We start from the raw sequence: 17,632 nt of genomic DNA on the forward strand, positions 1-17,632 counted from the left end.
AGGGTGAAAGATTACTCGAGAATCTTGGGATCCATAACATCCACCCTGGAATTGGTACCCTGGGCCTTCGCTCATATGCGTCCTTTACAATCAGCATTGCTGTCCTGCTGGAACCCGATGTCTGAAGAGTTCAACCTTCCGCTTACGGACTCCTCGAGAAAGTCTCGACTGGTGGCTTGTATTCGAACATCTGGAGCATGGAGTTACCATGGTAATGCCAGACTGGACGGTCGTCACCACGGATGCCAGTCTGTCCGGCTGGGGAGCGGTTTGTCTGGGGAAGTCGGTGCAGGGGCAGTGGTCCCTAGAACAATCTCAGTGGTCAATCAACCGTTTGGAAACCAGAGCCGTTGCTCTGGAGTTGAAGGACTTCGGGGGAAGTCGGTCAAGGTCTTGTCCGACAATGCAACCACGGTGGCCTATATCAATCGCCAAGGAGGAACCGAGAGTCGTCCAGTGGCGACGGAGGCTCGACTATTGATGGACTGGGCGGAACAGCATCTCGTCAGCAATGCGGCTTCTCACATTGCCAGGGTAGACAATGTGCAGGCGGACTTCCTCAGTCGTCACCATCTCGATCCTGGAGAATGGGAGTTGGCCGACGAGGCTTTTCAACTAATCTGCGAGCAGTGGGGCATGCCGTGCATGGATCTGATGGCCACATTTCAGAATGCCAAGGCTCTGCAGTTCTACAGTTGGCGCAGAGAGACAGGGGCCGAGGGGGTCGATGCCCTGGTACTTCCCTGGCCGAACATCTTACTGTACGTGTTTCCTCCCTGGCCGCTGATCGGCGAGGTGCTCAGAAGAATAGAGCTCCATCGGGCAAAAGTGATTCTGGTAGCTCCGGAATGGCCGAGGCGTCCCTGGTTTGCGGATCTGGCCACCACGGATCCCCTGCGGTTTTGGGAGTCCGCGGCTCTTCTTCATCAAGGCCCCGTCTGTTTGGAAGAGGCGGATCACTTTTGTCTCGCGGCCTGGCTTTTGAAAGGTAACGTTTGAATAATAAAGGTTACTCTGTGGTGGTGGCCACACTGAGGTCGAGAAAACAGTCTACTTCCCTAGCTTATGTTAGTGTCTGGAAAGTTTTCGAAGCTTGGTGTTCAGATTGTGAGGTGGATCCTACGAGGGCATCGGTCTCTGACATCCTAGCTCTTCTGCAAGCCGGTCTTTCTAAGGGTCTTTTCTGTAGCTCCCTCCTTGTACAGGTTGCAGCGCTTGGTTGTCTCCGTGGTAAGGTCCAGGGGGTAGCGTTGGCATTACACCAGGATGTGGCATGTTTTCTAAAGGGGGGGGGCGAAGCACCTGCACCCTCCGCTTTGCCAACCGTGTCCTTCCTGGAACCTCAATTTGGTACTTTCATCCTTGTGTGTGCCACCTTTTTAGTGGACGATGCTAAAGGATCTTATGCTGAAAGTGGTATTTTTGGTGGCAATTTCTTCGGCGCACCAGGTGTCCGAATTGCAGGGGTTATCGTGCAGGGAACCCTTCTTGAGGATTTCTGATTCCGGTGTGTCCTTGCAAACGGTCCCCTCCTTTCTCCCAAAGGTGGTGTCTTCCTTTCACTTGAATGAGTCGATCGAACTTCCCTCCTTCTCCGTTGTGGATCGATTTGGATCCGGTGGCTAAGGATTTACGGAAGCTGGATGTCCGCACGGCTCTGCTCTGGTATCTGGAGGTTACGAATCTTTTCCGGGTATCAGATCATCTCTTTATTTTGTGGAATGGTCCACGTAAAGGTGTTATGGCCTCCAAGACTACAATAGCTCGTTGGCTAAAGGAGGCCATTGGTTCAGCGTATTTACTGCGTGGTAAGACTGTACCGGTGGGGCTTCATGCTCATTCTACGAGATCACAAGCCACTTCTTGGGCGGAATGTCACCAGGTTTCGCCCCAGGAAATTTGCAGGACGGCTACTTGGAAATCTTTGCACACTTTTGCAAGGCATTACAGATTGGATGTGCGAGCTTCAGATGCTGGAGGATTTGGAGAAGGGGTGCTCTATGCGGGCCTCTCCGGCTTCCACCCTCAGTAAGTTGGCTCTGGTACATCCCAGGTGTCTGGACCGATCTGGGTACATACAGGGAAAGGAAAATTAGTTTCTTATCTCATAATTTTCGTTCCTGTAGTACCACGGATCAGTCCAGAGCCCCGCCCTATAGCTGTGTGCACTTAAGTAACGGAGAGTCCGCTTGTATAAAGTTTGTTTTTGTTTTTTTTTGTCTGGTTATTTACTATGCATTCTCACCTGTTCGATTGGTTCTGCGAGTTCTGTTCCTGGTTGGAGTTTTCAATGAACCTTAAGTTAGTTAGCTGTTGAATTGGGTTTAATTCCATTCTGCTTTGACATTACATAAGATTGAGGGACTGTGGGGTGGCACCTTGGTGTATATGGCAGGATTGTCTTGAAAAACGTCTGTCTCCATCTGCTGGAGGGGAGGCAAAACCCAGATGTCTGGACTGATCCGGGTACTACAGGAACAAAAACTATCAGGTAAGAAACTAATTTTCCTTTTGTCCCCATTCCCCATCCCAACCCTTTAAATTTAATTAACTACAACCCCCCCCTCCTAACCAACCCCCCCCCAAAGACTTGTCAGAAGTCCCTGGTGGTCCAGCGGGGATCCGGGAGCAATCTCCTGCACTCGGGCCGTCGGCTGCCAGTATTCAAAATGGCGCCGATAGCCTTTGCCCTTACTATGTCACAGGGGCTATTGGTGCCATTGGTCGGCCCCTGTCACATGGTAGGAGCACAAGATGACGCCGGCCATTCATTGCTCCTACCATGTGACAGGGGCAGACCAATGGCACCGGTAGCCCCTGTGACATAGTAAGGGCAAAGGCTATCTGCGCCATTTTGAATACTGGCAGCCGACGGCCCGAGTGCAGGAGATTGCTCCCGGACCCCCGCTGGACCACCAGGGACTTCTGACAAGTCTTTGGGGGGGGGGGGGGTCAGGAGGTTGGGGGGTTGTAGTTAATTAAATTTAAAGGGTTGGGATGGGGAATGGAGACAAAAAAAACATTGGTTGTAGTTTGGTTTGTTGGTTTTTTTTTTTTTTTTATATTCGCTCCATAAGATGCACAGACATTTTCCCCCCACTTTTGGGGGAAAAAAAGTGCATCTAATGGAGCGAAAAATATGGTAATTTTATTTTTTTGGACCTAGCTCTTTCCTCCTGCCCCTTTTGTACTTCTAGCTCAATGGGAAACAGGGCTGGGATCTGATGCCATGAGCCTTCAGTCACAACTACCCAGGGATTGTACCCCCTGTTTTATGTCCCCTCAAGTTAGTTTTAGTTCAGTCATTGCATTGATCGTCCTGGACTAGAGCTCGTCCCAGAGCTCCTTTTGGAGTCCTGCAATCATGGGCCCCTGAGTCCTGACCACTAGGTTTTGCTGTTAAGCAATGACCTTGACTGTCTGCACAATGGCTTTGGCCTCACCAGCCCAGGGAACAGAAGGATCCAAACTGGGGACCTGCCACATGGCAGTGTGCAGTATCGAGCTGGCCTCACTAAACTGTCTTCCTTCTCGTTTTTTCTGGGCTTAGGTTTGCTACATTGAAGGTCACCGGGTCGTCAGCTTGGCCAACGAGATATTTGGGTACAATGGATGGTCTCACTCTGTCACCCAGCAGAATGTTGGTAAATATGGGGTTGGAGGAGGTAATAGAGAAAAGTGCATAGAAGGGCGCTGCTGGCTATTAGAATTGCTTGCATATGCAAAAAAAGAGAGATTCCTGCAGTTTACTAATTGAAAGTTACTCAAAATAGATGTTTCATACAATGGAGAGAGAGAGAAAAGAGGCTTTAGTGAAACTGAATTCAGTATTCAAATGCATCTATCTGACTAACTTTGGGAGTTAGACAAACCCTGAGTTTTGAATTTCCTGCCGCATTGAACAGATACGTTTTAGCTGGGTATATCCATTATTTGGCCAAAACTTAGCCAGATAGGAAAAGGCAGCATTAGAGTGTTCTAGGGACATGGCTTAAATTTATCCAGCTCACACTAAATATCCAATAAGATTTTCCAACTTGGTTCAGACCAAAGGTCCAAGTCCAGTATCCTGTTTCCAACAGTGGCTAATCCCAGGTCACAGATACCTGACAGGATCCCAAAAAGTTGATAGATTGCATGCTGCTTCTTTCTTCACATAGAGTGGATATACTTTTCCCATTTCTCTGCCTCCTCTGAGTCCCCTTGCGTGGCATCCCACTCAGCCAGTACTATCCATTTTAGGGCTTCATGCAAGGGAAAAATTCTTAGAGGCTTCCTTATTTCGCTGAAGGATGGGAATTGCCTTTTGAAGAATCTTCTGCTTTAGTTCCTGAAATAATCAAAGCTACCTGGACACTAGTAACGAGGGCTGGATAAATGTACCCAGCTAACTCTGGTCGGAAAAATTGCTGTCCTAAAGTTAACCAGATAACTTTAAATAAATAAAATGAAAAGTAGGGGCACAGCAACTCTACCCATCCTTGACCTGCACGCACACCAGGACAAAATAGTGGTATGGGCTGAGCCACCTTTCTTCCCCTCCCCACCACAAGATATTTTAAAAGTTGCATTGCCAATTGCCTCCTAGATACTTTTAAAAGTCGTGCTGCCCAGTGGCCCCTCTCCCACACAGTTACTTTTTACAGATTTGCACTGCCCAGCAGCCATAGATTCCTCGCCCTCTTCCCCTAACCTTAAAAATGTGTCAGGAAGCCTTACTGTTGGAGATTGACACCACGAGGTGTAAGGGAGAGAAGGACTGCAACCCAGAAGAGCAGGCAAACCAGCTTCTGCCCCTCCCCCTTGTCAGCTGGGAGTGAACGCTGTGCTATTTAATTCAAAGCACAGCGGCGCGCAGCCAAAGCCGCGCGCCAAAGGGGCGCGCCCCTGGGAAAGATTTTAGAAAAAAGATTATCTCCATACCTATGGGGAGAGAGGAAAATAAAGATCTTGGCTTCTACACCCATGGTAAAGGAAGTGAGAGGACCGATGGATGATAGTCTAGTAAGGAGGGTGAGTCAAACCTCAAGAGAGATTATCCCAGATATTACATTCTCATCAGGGGTTTCTGTGAGTCCTGCCCAGAGCCATATATCCAATCCACCCTCTGGCAGCAATGGGGTTAGTGAGGTTGAAACTTCGCCAAAGCTGATGACTTTAACATCTATTAATAACAGAGGGGAAAATTTAATGGATCAGGCATCAGAGGCTAAAGCGGCAGATGAAAGTAATACAGCAATGTGTGCAAGTAACTTGCTCCTTGAATTAGATCTAGAAGTGACAGAGCCTGAAACTATTACCTTGACAGATGTGTGGAGAGCTGTTATGAAAATGGAGAGAAGATTATCTCAATCCGTGTCCCAATCCACCAATTTTGCTTTAGAAACTAAGAAAACAGAAAACCATGGAAAACGTTTAGAACAATTGGAAACTTCAAATACAGCTACAGCCATGCAACTTGCATCATTGCAGTCATCAGGAACTACTTGGCAGGACCCATACTATGGAACTCCATGCGCTTGGAGTTAAGATTACAAAGAGACAGCAAAACCTTTAGGAAAAGTTTAAAGACCTGGCTCTTTAAACAAGCATTTCAAAGAGAGAAGGGAGAATAAAAGCCAGGGAAGGGCAAAGTACGTACAATCTAACACCCACACAAACTACAGTAACCACTAAGTGTGTAGTTTTTTAATAGAGAGCGCATTAACAAAGGATAAGTTACAAGTTTAAAGATAGTTTTGTACTCAAAACTGAGAGACCTGGACATGATTCATCACATTTAACAATTAACATTGATGACAAACTGTTACTGAACATTATGGCACCTGTGTAAACTGACAAATTTTAATATCTTTACTTTTATGTGCCTTAGTGTAAACTGTTGTGACGGTCCCCACCAAACGACAGTATAGAAAAGATTTAAAATAAATAAAAACTTTCATTAAAGATTCACTGACTATATATAAACAAATGGAAGTATTGGAAAATTCTATGAGAAGCAAATATTTGCGTCTCTTCAACTTTCCTACCACTAGATTACTTTCAGCACAAGAATTATTTAAAAGATATGTGAAGGAAATATTGTGTATATCTAATGATTTGCTTATATCAAGTATTTACTATGTTACAAATTTGAAGAGTTGTGGCTGTATCAGATGGGGGAATGGATGCTTTTGTACCTGATAGCCACAATTTAACATCTTTTTTGGAGGCTTCAGTAGATAATATTCAAACTAGAGCCACTTTAATAGTGACTCTTAGTTCAGAACAGCAAAAAAATTTGCTATTACAAAAATACTTTAAAAATAAAAGTTTACTTTTCTGTGGTCAACTAGTGCAAATGTTCCCAGATGTTTCCAGGAGTACACAACTTAGAAGGAAACAGTTTCTTTCATTGAGGCAGAGAGTATTGACCTTAGGGGCTACTTTCTTCCTCAAATATCCCTGCAAGTGTTTGATCACATTTCAAAAGAATAAATTTGTTTTTTCAGACCCTGGTCATCTGGAAACTTTTCTTCTAGATAAAGGTGGATAGGGTTTTAGCAGCTTCCAAGTTGGATGGATAGTTTGGCAAAATATTATATATCTCCTGAATTATCAGTTGGATATTTTCTTGAATATTGCTTAATGATTGTGCTTCCATAATGTGGACTGTATTTGGTGATATTACGTTTCTTTTTTCTTTTTACTTATGTAATAAGATTGCCTATTCTATGTTGATGTAATTCACAATATTCTTTTTTCATTGGAAAATGTTAAGAAATTTAATAAAGTATAAATAAAAAAAAAAAGTCAGATCTCCACCCCCACCCCTCCAAACGTCTCCCCAGTATAGAGAATACTCTTATTTATATACTTAATTCATTTGCGTATCGTTCAGAGTTCAAAGCAGTTTACAATATATTTATTTAATTTAACTCTTACTTCCTCCCACTCTGTTTAACACTAAGTGCCGATAGCTCTGACTACCAGCACTTCGTATTCACTGCACTCGGGCAGTGATTGGTCCCTTCACAGACACTGACCAGTCATTGCCCAAGTGCAGTGAATAAATGAATACTACGTTCCGGTGGCCATCGGAGCTATCTGCACTTAATATTAATCTGAGCAGAAGGCGGTAAGAGTCTCTTCTGTGTATGGGGGAGACCTTTGGGGGTGGGGGGAATTTGTGACACGTTTTTAAAGATAGGTGATGGGGGTGGGAATTTGGCCACTGGGCAGCAGGACTTTAAGTAGCTTGGGGGGAGTAAGGGAGGGCTGCTGGACAGTGCATGTCGGGGGAGGGAGGGTTTTGCCTTTGCTCAGCAGCTCACTTTTATACTATATTTTATTTTTATTTTTTTTTAACAATATTCAGTACCTGAATAACTTTAGCTGAGCGTATTGAGTGGGAGATTAGTCCCACTGAATATGCCATTTAAACTTAGCTGATTAACTATAAACTGGGCAACTTGCCACTCCCCAGATTATGTAATATGGATCCGACTATTTTATGGATTGATTTAACTGGTTTTATGTTAACTGAATGGCACTGTGCTTGAGTAGAAGGTATTTGCCCCGGTGGTAAGACATTTTGGCTGTCCAGCATAGTACCTTGGTCCCATCACCTGACAATGAGTCAGGCCTGGTGAAAATAAATTCCAAGAGAGAGGTCCTTGTTACTGTAATGTTGATTAAGAAAGGGGAATTTTGTGCAAGAAAGGGTTTTATGTTTAGGTATTAGCGGGTATGAGAAGGGAGGGTGAGGAGGTCAAAACCTGTCTGAATGATGAAGTATTGGTTCCTGTATTGACTGCTTCCCTTTTCTCTAATTGTAGATTTTGTGGATCTCAATAATGGCAAGTTCTATGTGGGGGTCTGTGCATTTGTAAAAGTTCAGTTAAAGGTAAACATTAATCTAAAACAAATAACTTCTTTTCCTCAAGTAAAAATGTCTCAAATTAGAGAAAAGGTGGGGGCAAGAATAAAGTTCACTAATGACATCTCTGTTCCAAATCTCAGGAAAGGACTCGTCCATGTACGTACCAGGATCAGTCCAGACCGCTAGGTTGTTCCTCCCTTCCAGCAGAGGGAGTCAGAGAAAAAAACTGAAAAGGCACCCCTCTTAACCTGGTGTGACACCTGCGATCCCTCAGTATTTTCTCTGACTCTCAGCAGAAAGGTTGACAGAACCTGCGGTCCTGCTTTATCAATTTCTTTAAATTTAGTTACATCTTTTTTTACAGAGTTCTAAGGCTCTGGATACTTTAATACCTTTGGCTACAGCAAGTTCAGATCCTGCTCCCTTGGGATCTTTTCTGGATCCTCTCCTCCAACACCTAGATGGGGGTGTTGATGAGTCCGCTCCAGTAGAGGGGGACGACCCCCGGGTTTCCTGGCTGTTTCGCCGGGAGGAGTTGGATCCCTTGATCCCCTATGTCCTAGAGGAACTGGAAGTGGAGGCACCAGTCCCCAGTTCAGAGCCAGTTAAGGGGAAACCAGTACTCTCGGGGCTGTGTGCCCTGCCCCAAACTTTTCCTTTCCACCCATGCTTAAGCAGTTGGTCACTCGGGAGTGGGAATCTCTGGATGCGACCCTGCGGATGGGACGGGCGATGGACATACTCTACCCTTTGCCCGAGGAAGCCTTAGATATCTTCAGGATTCCCAAGGTGGACGCGTCTGTTACTGCGGTCACCAAGCGGACCACCATTCCTGTTATGGGAGCGACGGCTCTTAAGGACTTACAGGATAGGCGGCTAGAGGTGGTCCTCAAGCGCATTTTTGAGGTGTCGGCGCTCTGTGTCAGAGCGACGGTCTGCAGTAGCCTCATGCAGCGAGCGACCCTTGGGTGGGCCCAGCAAATGCTCACATCACAGGTGTTGCCGCCAGAGGAAGCAGATCAGGCGAATAGGATGGAGTCCGCAGTAGCTTACATAGCGGATGCATTATATGATCTGTTGCGGGCATCTTCACGCAACATGGCCAGTGCAGTTTCAGCTAGATGGCTTCTCTGGCTTCGGAATTGGTCCGCGGACATTTCTTCCAAAACTCAGTTGGTTATTCTTCCTTTTAAGGGAAAATTGTTGATTGGGGAGGAACTTGACGCCCTTATTAAGTCTCTTGGGAAGAATAAGGTGTATAAATTGCCAGAAGACAAGCCTAAGTCTTCCAGGCCCTTTGGGGCAGCGCGTTACCGTTTCCGAGGACAGCGCAGATTTTGGCAGTCGCCGCCGCCCGCTTTTCCCATCCGACAACAGACTCAGGGAGCTCAGTCTTGGCCTACTTCCTTTCGTGGTCGGAGGCCATTTTGGGAGGGAGGCTCTCAAGGGGTCACCGGAGGTAAGCAGTCCAAATGAAGGTGTTCTGACCCTCTCCCCGGTTCCAGTGGTGGGAGGTAGTCTCTCCCTGTTTCTCGAGGAGTGGGTCAGGATCACGTCGGACCAGTGGGTCCTCAATATCGTCGCCCATGGTTACGAGTTGGATTTTGCTCACCCGTTAAGGGATCTTTTTCTGATTTCTCCCGCCGTCTCTCTGACCAAGCAAGAGGTAGTCGGGCAAACCCCGAGTTGCTTGAAATCTCTGGGGGCTATTGTTCCGGTCCCTCCAGAGGAGCGCAGGGCCAGCAGGTACTGGTCATTGCAGCCGTCCACTCAGGAGAATATTTGGCCTCTTTGGATCTGACCGAGGCGTATCTTCACATCGGGATACGCGAGCTCTATCAGAGGTTTCTCCGGTTCATGGTCCTGGGGGAGCATTATCAGTTCCAAGCTCTTCCGTTCGGCTTAGCAACAGCGCCTCAGGTCTTCACTAAGGTAATGGTAGTCGTAGAAGCGGCCCTCCAGCGGGAGGGGATCTTGGTTCACCCATACCCGGACGAATCGCTCATCCGGGCCAAATCGGAGAGCCTCTGTCAGGAAGCAGTGAGCAAAGTTCTACTCCAGCTCCAGTCCCTTGGTTGGGTGGTCAACTTTGCCAAGAGCCAGTTGGTACCATCTCAGGTTCTCAACTTCCTCTGAGCACGCTTCGACACCTCGGTAGGCAAGGTCTTCCTCACTCAGGAGAGGAGCCTCAAGTTAGTGGCATAGATCCATCGGCTCATGTCCTTACCCCTGCCCATAGTATGGGATTATTTGCAGGTACTTGGTTCCATGGCTTCTACTCTGGAAGTGGTTCCCTGGGCATGGGCGCATATGAGACCATTACAATGCGCATTGCTTTCTAGGTGGGATCCGAAATCTGAGGAGTTTCGCCTGCCTTTGCCACTGATGGAACCAGCCAGGTCCAGTCTCAATTGGTTGATCCCAGCCCACTTGTTACAGGGGATGGACCTAGAGGAGCCCCAGTGGGTAATAGTCACGACGGATGCCAGCCTCACTGGTTGGGGAGCAGTTTGTAGTCACAATCCGCTCAGGGTCGTTGGACAAGTTATCAGGCGACGTAGTCAATCAGTTGATTGGAAACCAGGGCGGTATGCCTGGCTTTACGTGTTTTTCTCCCTCTGGTAGCTCAGTGTGCAGTGCGAGTCTTGTCAGACAACGTGGCGACAGTAGCCTACATCATCCGCCAAGGGGGAACCAGGAGCCGATCGGTGGCCTGGGAGGCCGAAAGGCTCATGACGTGGGCAGAGCGGCATCTGGTCCAGGTGGCCTCGCACATAGCCGGGGTGGACAATGTGCAGGCAGATTTTCTCAGTTGCCAGCATCTAGATCCCAGCGAGTGGGAATTGTCTGCAGCTTTCCGGCTGATCACTCGTCGTTGGGGGGTTCCACACCTCGACCTGATGGAAACTCGGACAAATGCAAAGGCACCCCGGTTTTTCGGTTGTCGGCGAGACCACGGGTCGGAAGGAGTGGCTGCTCTCGTCCTTCCGTGGCTTCGCAGCGTACAGGTGTATGTGTTTCCGCCTTGGCCACTAGTTGGCAAGATCGTGCGTCGGATAGAGAACCATGTGGGGTTTGTCATTCTGGTAGCCCCAGAGTGGCCCCGAAGGCCGTGGTTTGCGGATTTGATCTCGTTGGCGATCAGTCCAGTGGGTCTCACCCACCTCCCGAATCTTCTTCGGCAGGGTCCAGTATTTTTCGATCGAGCGGATCGCTTTTGTCTAGTGGCCTGGCTTATGAGAGGAGGCAGTTGAGGAAGAGGGGATATTCGGATTCTGTTATTTCTACCCTCTTGCAAACACGGAAATTGTCCACGTCGTTGGCCTATATTCGTGTATGGAGAGTTTTCGACTCTTGGTGCCAAGGTTTGAACGTCTCTCCGTGTCTGGCTTCGGTGGCACACATCCTATCCTTCCTGCAGGAGGGACTGAAGAAAGGTCTAGCTTGCAGTTCTTTCTAGGTGCAGGTCGCGGCATTGGGTTGCCTGCGGGGCAAGATTGAAGGCTTTTCACTGGCAGCTCATCCAGATGTGTCCCGTTTTTTGAAAGTGGCCAAGCATTTGCACCCGCTGGTACGACAAATTTGTCCTGCCTGGAGCTTGAATTTAGTTCTCAAGGGCTTACGTGGTCTTCCTTTTGAGCCCCTCCGGCGGGCTACGTTGAAGGATTTGACACGCAAGACTTTTTTTTGGTAGCCATTACCTCCATGCGGCGAATTTCAGAGCTTCAAGCTTTGTCGTGTCGGGACCCGTATCCTCGGATTCCGGAGTTTCGCTGTGGGCCGTTTCCTTCTTACCCAAGGTGGTATCGGCTTTTCATGCCAATCAGACGGTAGAGTTACCGGCCTTCCCGAATTTGGATCAGACTTCTCTAACGGATAAGGATAAGTTGAATGTGCGCCGGGTTCTCCTTCGCTATCTAGAGGTGACCAATGCTTTCGTTTATTGGATCATTTGTTTATCTTATTGTCTGGTCCTAGACGGGAACACAAAGCATCCAAAGCTACGGTTGCTAGGTGGTTGAAGGAGGCCATTTCTTCCACTTACCTTTGCGCAGGGCATGCCATACCAGAAGGCTTGAAAGCGCACTCTACCAGGTCTCAAGTGGCCTCTTGGGCGGAGAGCCAGTCTGTCTCGCTGCAGGAGATTTGTAGAGCAGCCACTTGGAAATCCTTGTATACTTTTGCGAAACATTATCATGTGGACGTCAGGGATCCGGAGGTCGACTGTTTTGGCAGCAGTGTTCTTTGTGCGGAACTCTCCAGATCCCACCCCAATTAGGGCAGCTCTGGTACATCCCAGCGGTCTGGACTGATCCTGGTACATACAGGGAAAGGAAAATTGGTTCTTACCTGCTAATTTTTGTTCCTGTAGTACCAAGGATCAGTCCAGACGCCCACCCTTGGGTTTGTTTGTTTGTTTTTTTTTTGAGAGTCCGTTTTTTCTGTTTCCTTCCTCCTTACCTCGGCAGAGTTCTTTACAGGCATGGGAAGGAATCTTCTTGATGGGTATGTTATGCGGCGGTATGGTATGTTTAGTTTAACGCGCGTATTGTTGTAGCCACTGGTTGTTATGTTTGGGGATTTGTTCTCCTTTATTGGTTATTCTGCTTTGATATCGTATATACTGAGGGATCGCAGGTGGCACACCAGGTTAAGAGGGGTGCCTTTTCAGGTTTTTTTTCTCTGACTCCCTCTGCTGGAAGGGAGACACAACCCAGCGGTCTGGACTGATCCTTGGTACTACAAGAACGAAAATTAGCAGGTAAGAACAAATTTTCCTTTAGGGAGCATCTTTCACCTCTTGGTTTGCTACGCATAGGAAGTACCAGACTGGATCAGACCAAAGCTTTGTCTAGGAAAGTATCCTGTTTCCAAACGTGGCAAGCAGCAAGAAGCGCAGTAAAAAACGGGGGCTGGAGTGGACCCATGCCCATATAGTTTTCCTGCAGTCATGGTTCAGGGATTTTGTGAGCTCCAGCTTACATAACTGAGTATTTTGTTTACTAAGTAGTGTGCTGTGCTTTAGTTGACCTTATTAATGGAAAAGATGCCCATTTTAGGAGCGAGAGGTCTTGATCCACATACAGATGTCAGCTGCAGAACTTGCAAACCAGCTGTGATCAGCCACACAGTATTCCTGATTCAAGGCCTCCGGGGAGTCTGGCTCTCTCCATAAATGAAAGAGGAAATAAATACAGAACGTGCATCCAGAGTCAGGACCTACATAGTCTCAAGAAATCATATTTTTTTTGGGGGGGGGGTGTGATGGACTGTACACTTGATTCACTCCATCTACAATCTTGGATGCTAAGTACAAATCTGTTCGGCACTGTACTGGAACAAGACTATTTTGATATCATATCCATTATATTACAGGGACATATATTGAGTTTTATCTCTTGGTTGTAGAAATGCTGAACAGTGCTAGTAATAGGTTTATTATGAATTATACTGCCAGTGAAAATGATAAAAATTGGCCTCTCTTATCATTCAGAGGAGACATTGTGTGACGTGTTTGAAAGCTCTTCCTGCTTATAGAGACCTATCTTTATGACTGTATAAACTGGGACTCTGCTGTACTGAGGTCTCTGAAAAGCCCTCACAGGCATCACATGGCTACATCAGGGCCGGTGCAAGGGTATTAGGCACCCTAGGCAAACCTTACAGTCTGGCGCCCCCTCCCCATACACAATTTTAAATTATGCATTTATAACATATTTTACATGAAAAAAGACATTCTGAAGTAAAATTAATATACAAGTTGTTGTGATAATTTCATGCACTGTTGTGATGCCAACAAGAAAACTTTGCATCTTGGAATTCATATGGCATCATACCTATTGTGATATATTTCGGCATGGACCTCCCGTATCAACACAGTACTATTTGCCAACACTCAAAGAATAACAACCCCACCTATGAAAAAAATACCACAAACATTACACCAGAATCTAAAATATCAAAACACCTCCTATCAGGAAAACAGAACAGGCCAAGCTACTACAGAGAAACCACATGCTAAAAGAATGCTTCATCTCAGTCTTTGCATGCAGAACACAAACCCTCACCAAATACAGAATAAAGCCACATAAAGTATAAATAGAAATGTGCAGACAAAAACTGAACTGTAAAACACATCACGCCAGACTCTATACAGTGTAAAAATGGAAAAACAAAAATTTCACCATTCCTCGTGAAACAAATCAATAAAATCAAGATATATAAATCATTAATCATAATTATAAAATCATACAAATAAAATAATTTCAAAACAGCTGATGAATAGAATATCCAATAATTATACTCATGCAAATTTTGAAAGCTTTACCAAACACCAATAAAATATTTCAAACAGCAGACACATCACATACTACCCAATAATTAAAATGGTAGTCAATCAAGAAAAATGAACTTAAAAAGCCACCTTTACTTACCCTCTCCAGCAGTTCTCCTACTCCTTTCCCTTGCAGGCCATACCAGAAGCAGCAATAGCTGCTGAAGCTGTCCTCACAGTCCTCTTCCGGGACCACAACCAGTCTCTTTTTTTCTCTCTCTCTCTCTCACTCACTCACTCACACACACACACACACACACACACACACACGTCACACCCTCAGCACCAGTTTCTCTCTCTCTCTCTCTCTCACACACACCAATCATCTCACCAACCAGTCTCTCTCTCTCTCTCTCTCACACACACAAGCACACACATACCAGTCATCTCCCTGATCAGTCTTTCTCACACATACACATGTCACCTCTCTGGCCAGTCTCTCTCAATCACACAATGCTCTCACTCTCTCTTACTCACACACAGGCTTTCAATCACACACATGCTCTCTCTATTTCACTTACACACAAGCTCTTAATCACATACATGTTCTATCTCACTTACAAACAGGCTCAACCACACACATGCCCTCTCTCACAGCCACAAGCCAGCCAAAAGCATGCTCCATCTCTCTCACGCACACACATTGACACACACAAGCACCCTCCCTGTCTCACATACACATTACACTCTAGGGATGTGCAGAGGGACGCCATACGTTGCATTCTGGATTCATATTCGTTGGGGGGCAGACACGTTGCATTCGGCAAGGGGGACCCTGATACGTTTATACGTTAATTCCTATTCGTTTCCCCTCTAAAATTAAATTAACTACAACCCCCACCCTCCTGACACCCCCAAGACTTACCAAAACTCCCTGGTGATCCAGCGGGGGGTCCTGGAGCCATCCCCTGCACTCACACCCTCTGCTGCCGGTTTCAAAATGGCACCGATAGCCTTTGCCCTACTATGTCACAGGGGCTACCAGTGCCTGTCACATGGCCATCGGCGCCATCTTGTGCTCCTACCATGTGACAGGGGCTGACCAATGGCACCGTAGCCCCTGTGACATAGTAAGGGCAAAGGCTATTGGCACCATTTTGATTACTGGCAGCTGACGGCCCGAGTGCAGGAGATCGCTCCCGGACCCCCGATGGACCACCAGGGACTTTTGGCAAGTCTTGGGGGACCCTCCTGACCCCCACAAGACTTGCCAAAAGTCCAGCGGGGGTTCGGGAGCGACCTCCAGCCGTCGGCTGCCAGTATTCAAAATGGCACCGATAGCCTTTGCCCTCACCATGTCACAGGGAAGGACAGGTTCAAAACCAGGTACATACTTTTTATTCTAAAAAATATATTTAAAAAATCTAATACCAATGATGTGTACATTGGGATAAAAATGGAAACTTCTAAATAAGACTAAAGGGCAAAGCAGGGAAGCAAGAAATAGACACACTAATGTTTGGAAAACCAGCTTGGATGGCTGTTTTAAGTGAGAGCTTAGTCCTTTTGAGGCGGAGCTAGAAAGTCCACATATTTGTGACTGCTGGGATTTACCTAGATTTGAGCTAGTCCGGCAATGAGGAGGACCCAGACGGTAGCCCTGCCAGCTCTGCGATTGCCACCTGTTATTTTGTCCATGTTCTTCTCACCTTGCAGGATGGCTCATATCATGAAGACCTGGGATATGGCGTGAGCGAAGGTCTGAAGTCTAAGGCATTATCCTTAGAGAAAGCTCGAAAGGAGGCCGTGACAGATGGACTAAAAAGAGCACTCAAGTGAGGGTGATTCGGTTTCTGTAACTTTAGGGAGCTTGCTGCCTAACTCAGAGAATTGTAAAAAGCTAAAACCATTCTCTTGGCATTTTTCCCTCCTTAGATCCTTTGGGAATGTACTTGGAAACTGCATCCTTGACAAAGATTACCTCCGATCATTGAATAAACTTCCTCGCCAGGTGAGTGGCATAGTACCTCATGCACTGCACAGGGCTTGGATTCCACAATTTTAATTTACACTTACACAAATAGGAGTTTAAAAAATAATTATTTATAAATTCAAAACTGTCATGCAGCCACCAATAGATTTACAGCAACTCCTTAGTCCTTGAAAACCTACTGGGGGCTGTGGGTATTAGTTAAAGGTCATTGCTACTTTTTTTTTTTTTTTTTTTTTTTTACAAGTGTGAGAAAAATCTGCAGTGCCCTCTGGTCCAGCAGCTTCAATCTAGAAAACTTCAAAGAAAGCCTTTCACTGTGTACTGGACAGTATTCAAAAAGTAATACTATTTATCACTTGAACATATTTTTATTTTCTCTTTTCATGCATTTCAAATAAACACAAGAATTCCTTGTTACAGAAACATGGTGTGCAACCAAATATGTAACAAATATCAAAGTAAACAGGCAAAAGATCTAGCTCCCTGAACATACCCAGATCAGTCCAGACAAAGTGGGTTTTGCCTCCTCACCAGCAGATGGAGTCGGTCAAACAAAATTTTGAGGCACTGCTACATAAGAGTACCACCAGCAGGTCCCCTCAGTATTTCTCTGACTCCAGTAGATGGTAAAGGTGCAACCCTGCAGTCTGAGATTAAGAAAGAAAGAGAAAAATTGCAGTAGGAGAATTTTGGAGGAAGCTCTCTGAGGTGTTAGGCTCCTTGGTGGACCATCCCTCAGGTTGAGCTGGGCGTCCAGAAACCCCTGCCTTGTGATCGCCCGCATCATGCTGTGGGCCCTGAAAGCCAGGGGACTGGTTCCTTCAGAGGCCTCTGTCTGCAAGGCCCTGGAATCAGGGAAGTGTACCCCCTGTGTGATCTTTGCCTTTATATCTGTGATTTTAAAGTGAAAAAAAAAAAAGGAGCAGAAAGGCAAGCAGCTGGTTGCTGGGGGGGGGGGGAAGGTGCGGCCATGAGGCAACGAGGGCTGCAGGCCTCTGCAGACAGAAGGTGTGTCCTGGGGCATTAACAGCCAGGAGTGTAGCAGAGGAGGTGTGGCAGCAGTTGGTGCGGCCACGTTTGTTTTCCCACGAGTCTCTGGTCTGTGCTGAGGCTGGAGAACAGCAGTCTTTTTTCCACGGCTGTACCCAGCTGATTTTTCCGTGCCGTGAGAAATGGTGCCGCATGGTTAAAACAAAAAACATGCGCCAAAGCAGCAGTTGAGGCCGGCGGTGTTTGCAGGCCGCAGGGCGGCCATTGGTGCAGGAGCACGTGGTATGGCACCCAAGCCGTGCAGAGAAGTGTGTGGGCTAGAGTCTGCACGCATGAATTTTTGCTCCCTCTATCCTGGGTGCACTTCGGGAGAGGAGGGTTCCTCTCCGGAGGCGCACCAGGGGAAGCGGATTTCCCGTCCTTTGGGGGGGGGGGGTGCATGGACATCGATGTCAGTGGCCGAGGCGGCTGGGTCCGGGATGGGCTGCAGGCAGGAGTCCTTTTTAACTAGAGA

The 17,632-nt window shown here is 46.9% G+C and overlaps 1 protein-coding gene across 9 annotated transcripts in view; it reads left to right on the forward strand.

Annotated features, from left to right (window-relative positions):
- The window catches only part of RAD52 (RAD52 homolog, DNA repair protein), a 95,914-nt gene that overhangs the window by 27,179 nt on the left and 51,103 nt on the right, over nt 1-17,632 (forward strand). For 7 of the 9 annotated variants that reach the window (XM_029599923.1, XM_029599928.1, XM_029599925.1 and 4 more), the window contains 4 exons: nt 3,551-3,644; nt 7,818-7,885; nt 15,852-15,970; nt 16,071-16,146. In XM_029599923.1, the coding sequence (XP_029455783.1) occupies nt 3,551-3,644; nt 7,818-7,885; nt 15,852-15,970; nt 16,071-16,146 (357 nt within the window). The remainder of the gene's footprint in view (nt 1-3,550; nt 3,645-7,817; nt 7,886-15,851; nt 15,971-16,070; nt 16,147-17,632) is intronic. The other 2 variants (XM_029599930.1, XM_029599929.1) reach the window with 1 other exon arrangement.

This window comes from Rhinatrema bivittatum, chromosome 4, assembly GCF_901001135.1.
Source record: "Rhinatrema bivittatum chromosome 4, aRhiBiv1.1, whole genome shotgun sequence".
Lineage (NCBI taxonomy): Eukaryota > Metazoa > Chordata > Amphibia > Gymnophiona > Rhinatrematidae > Rhinatrema > Rhinatrema bivittatum.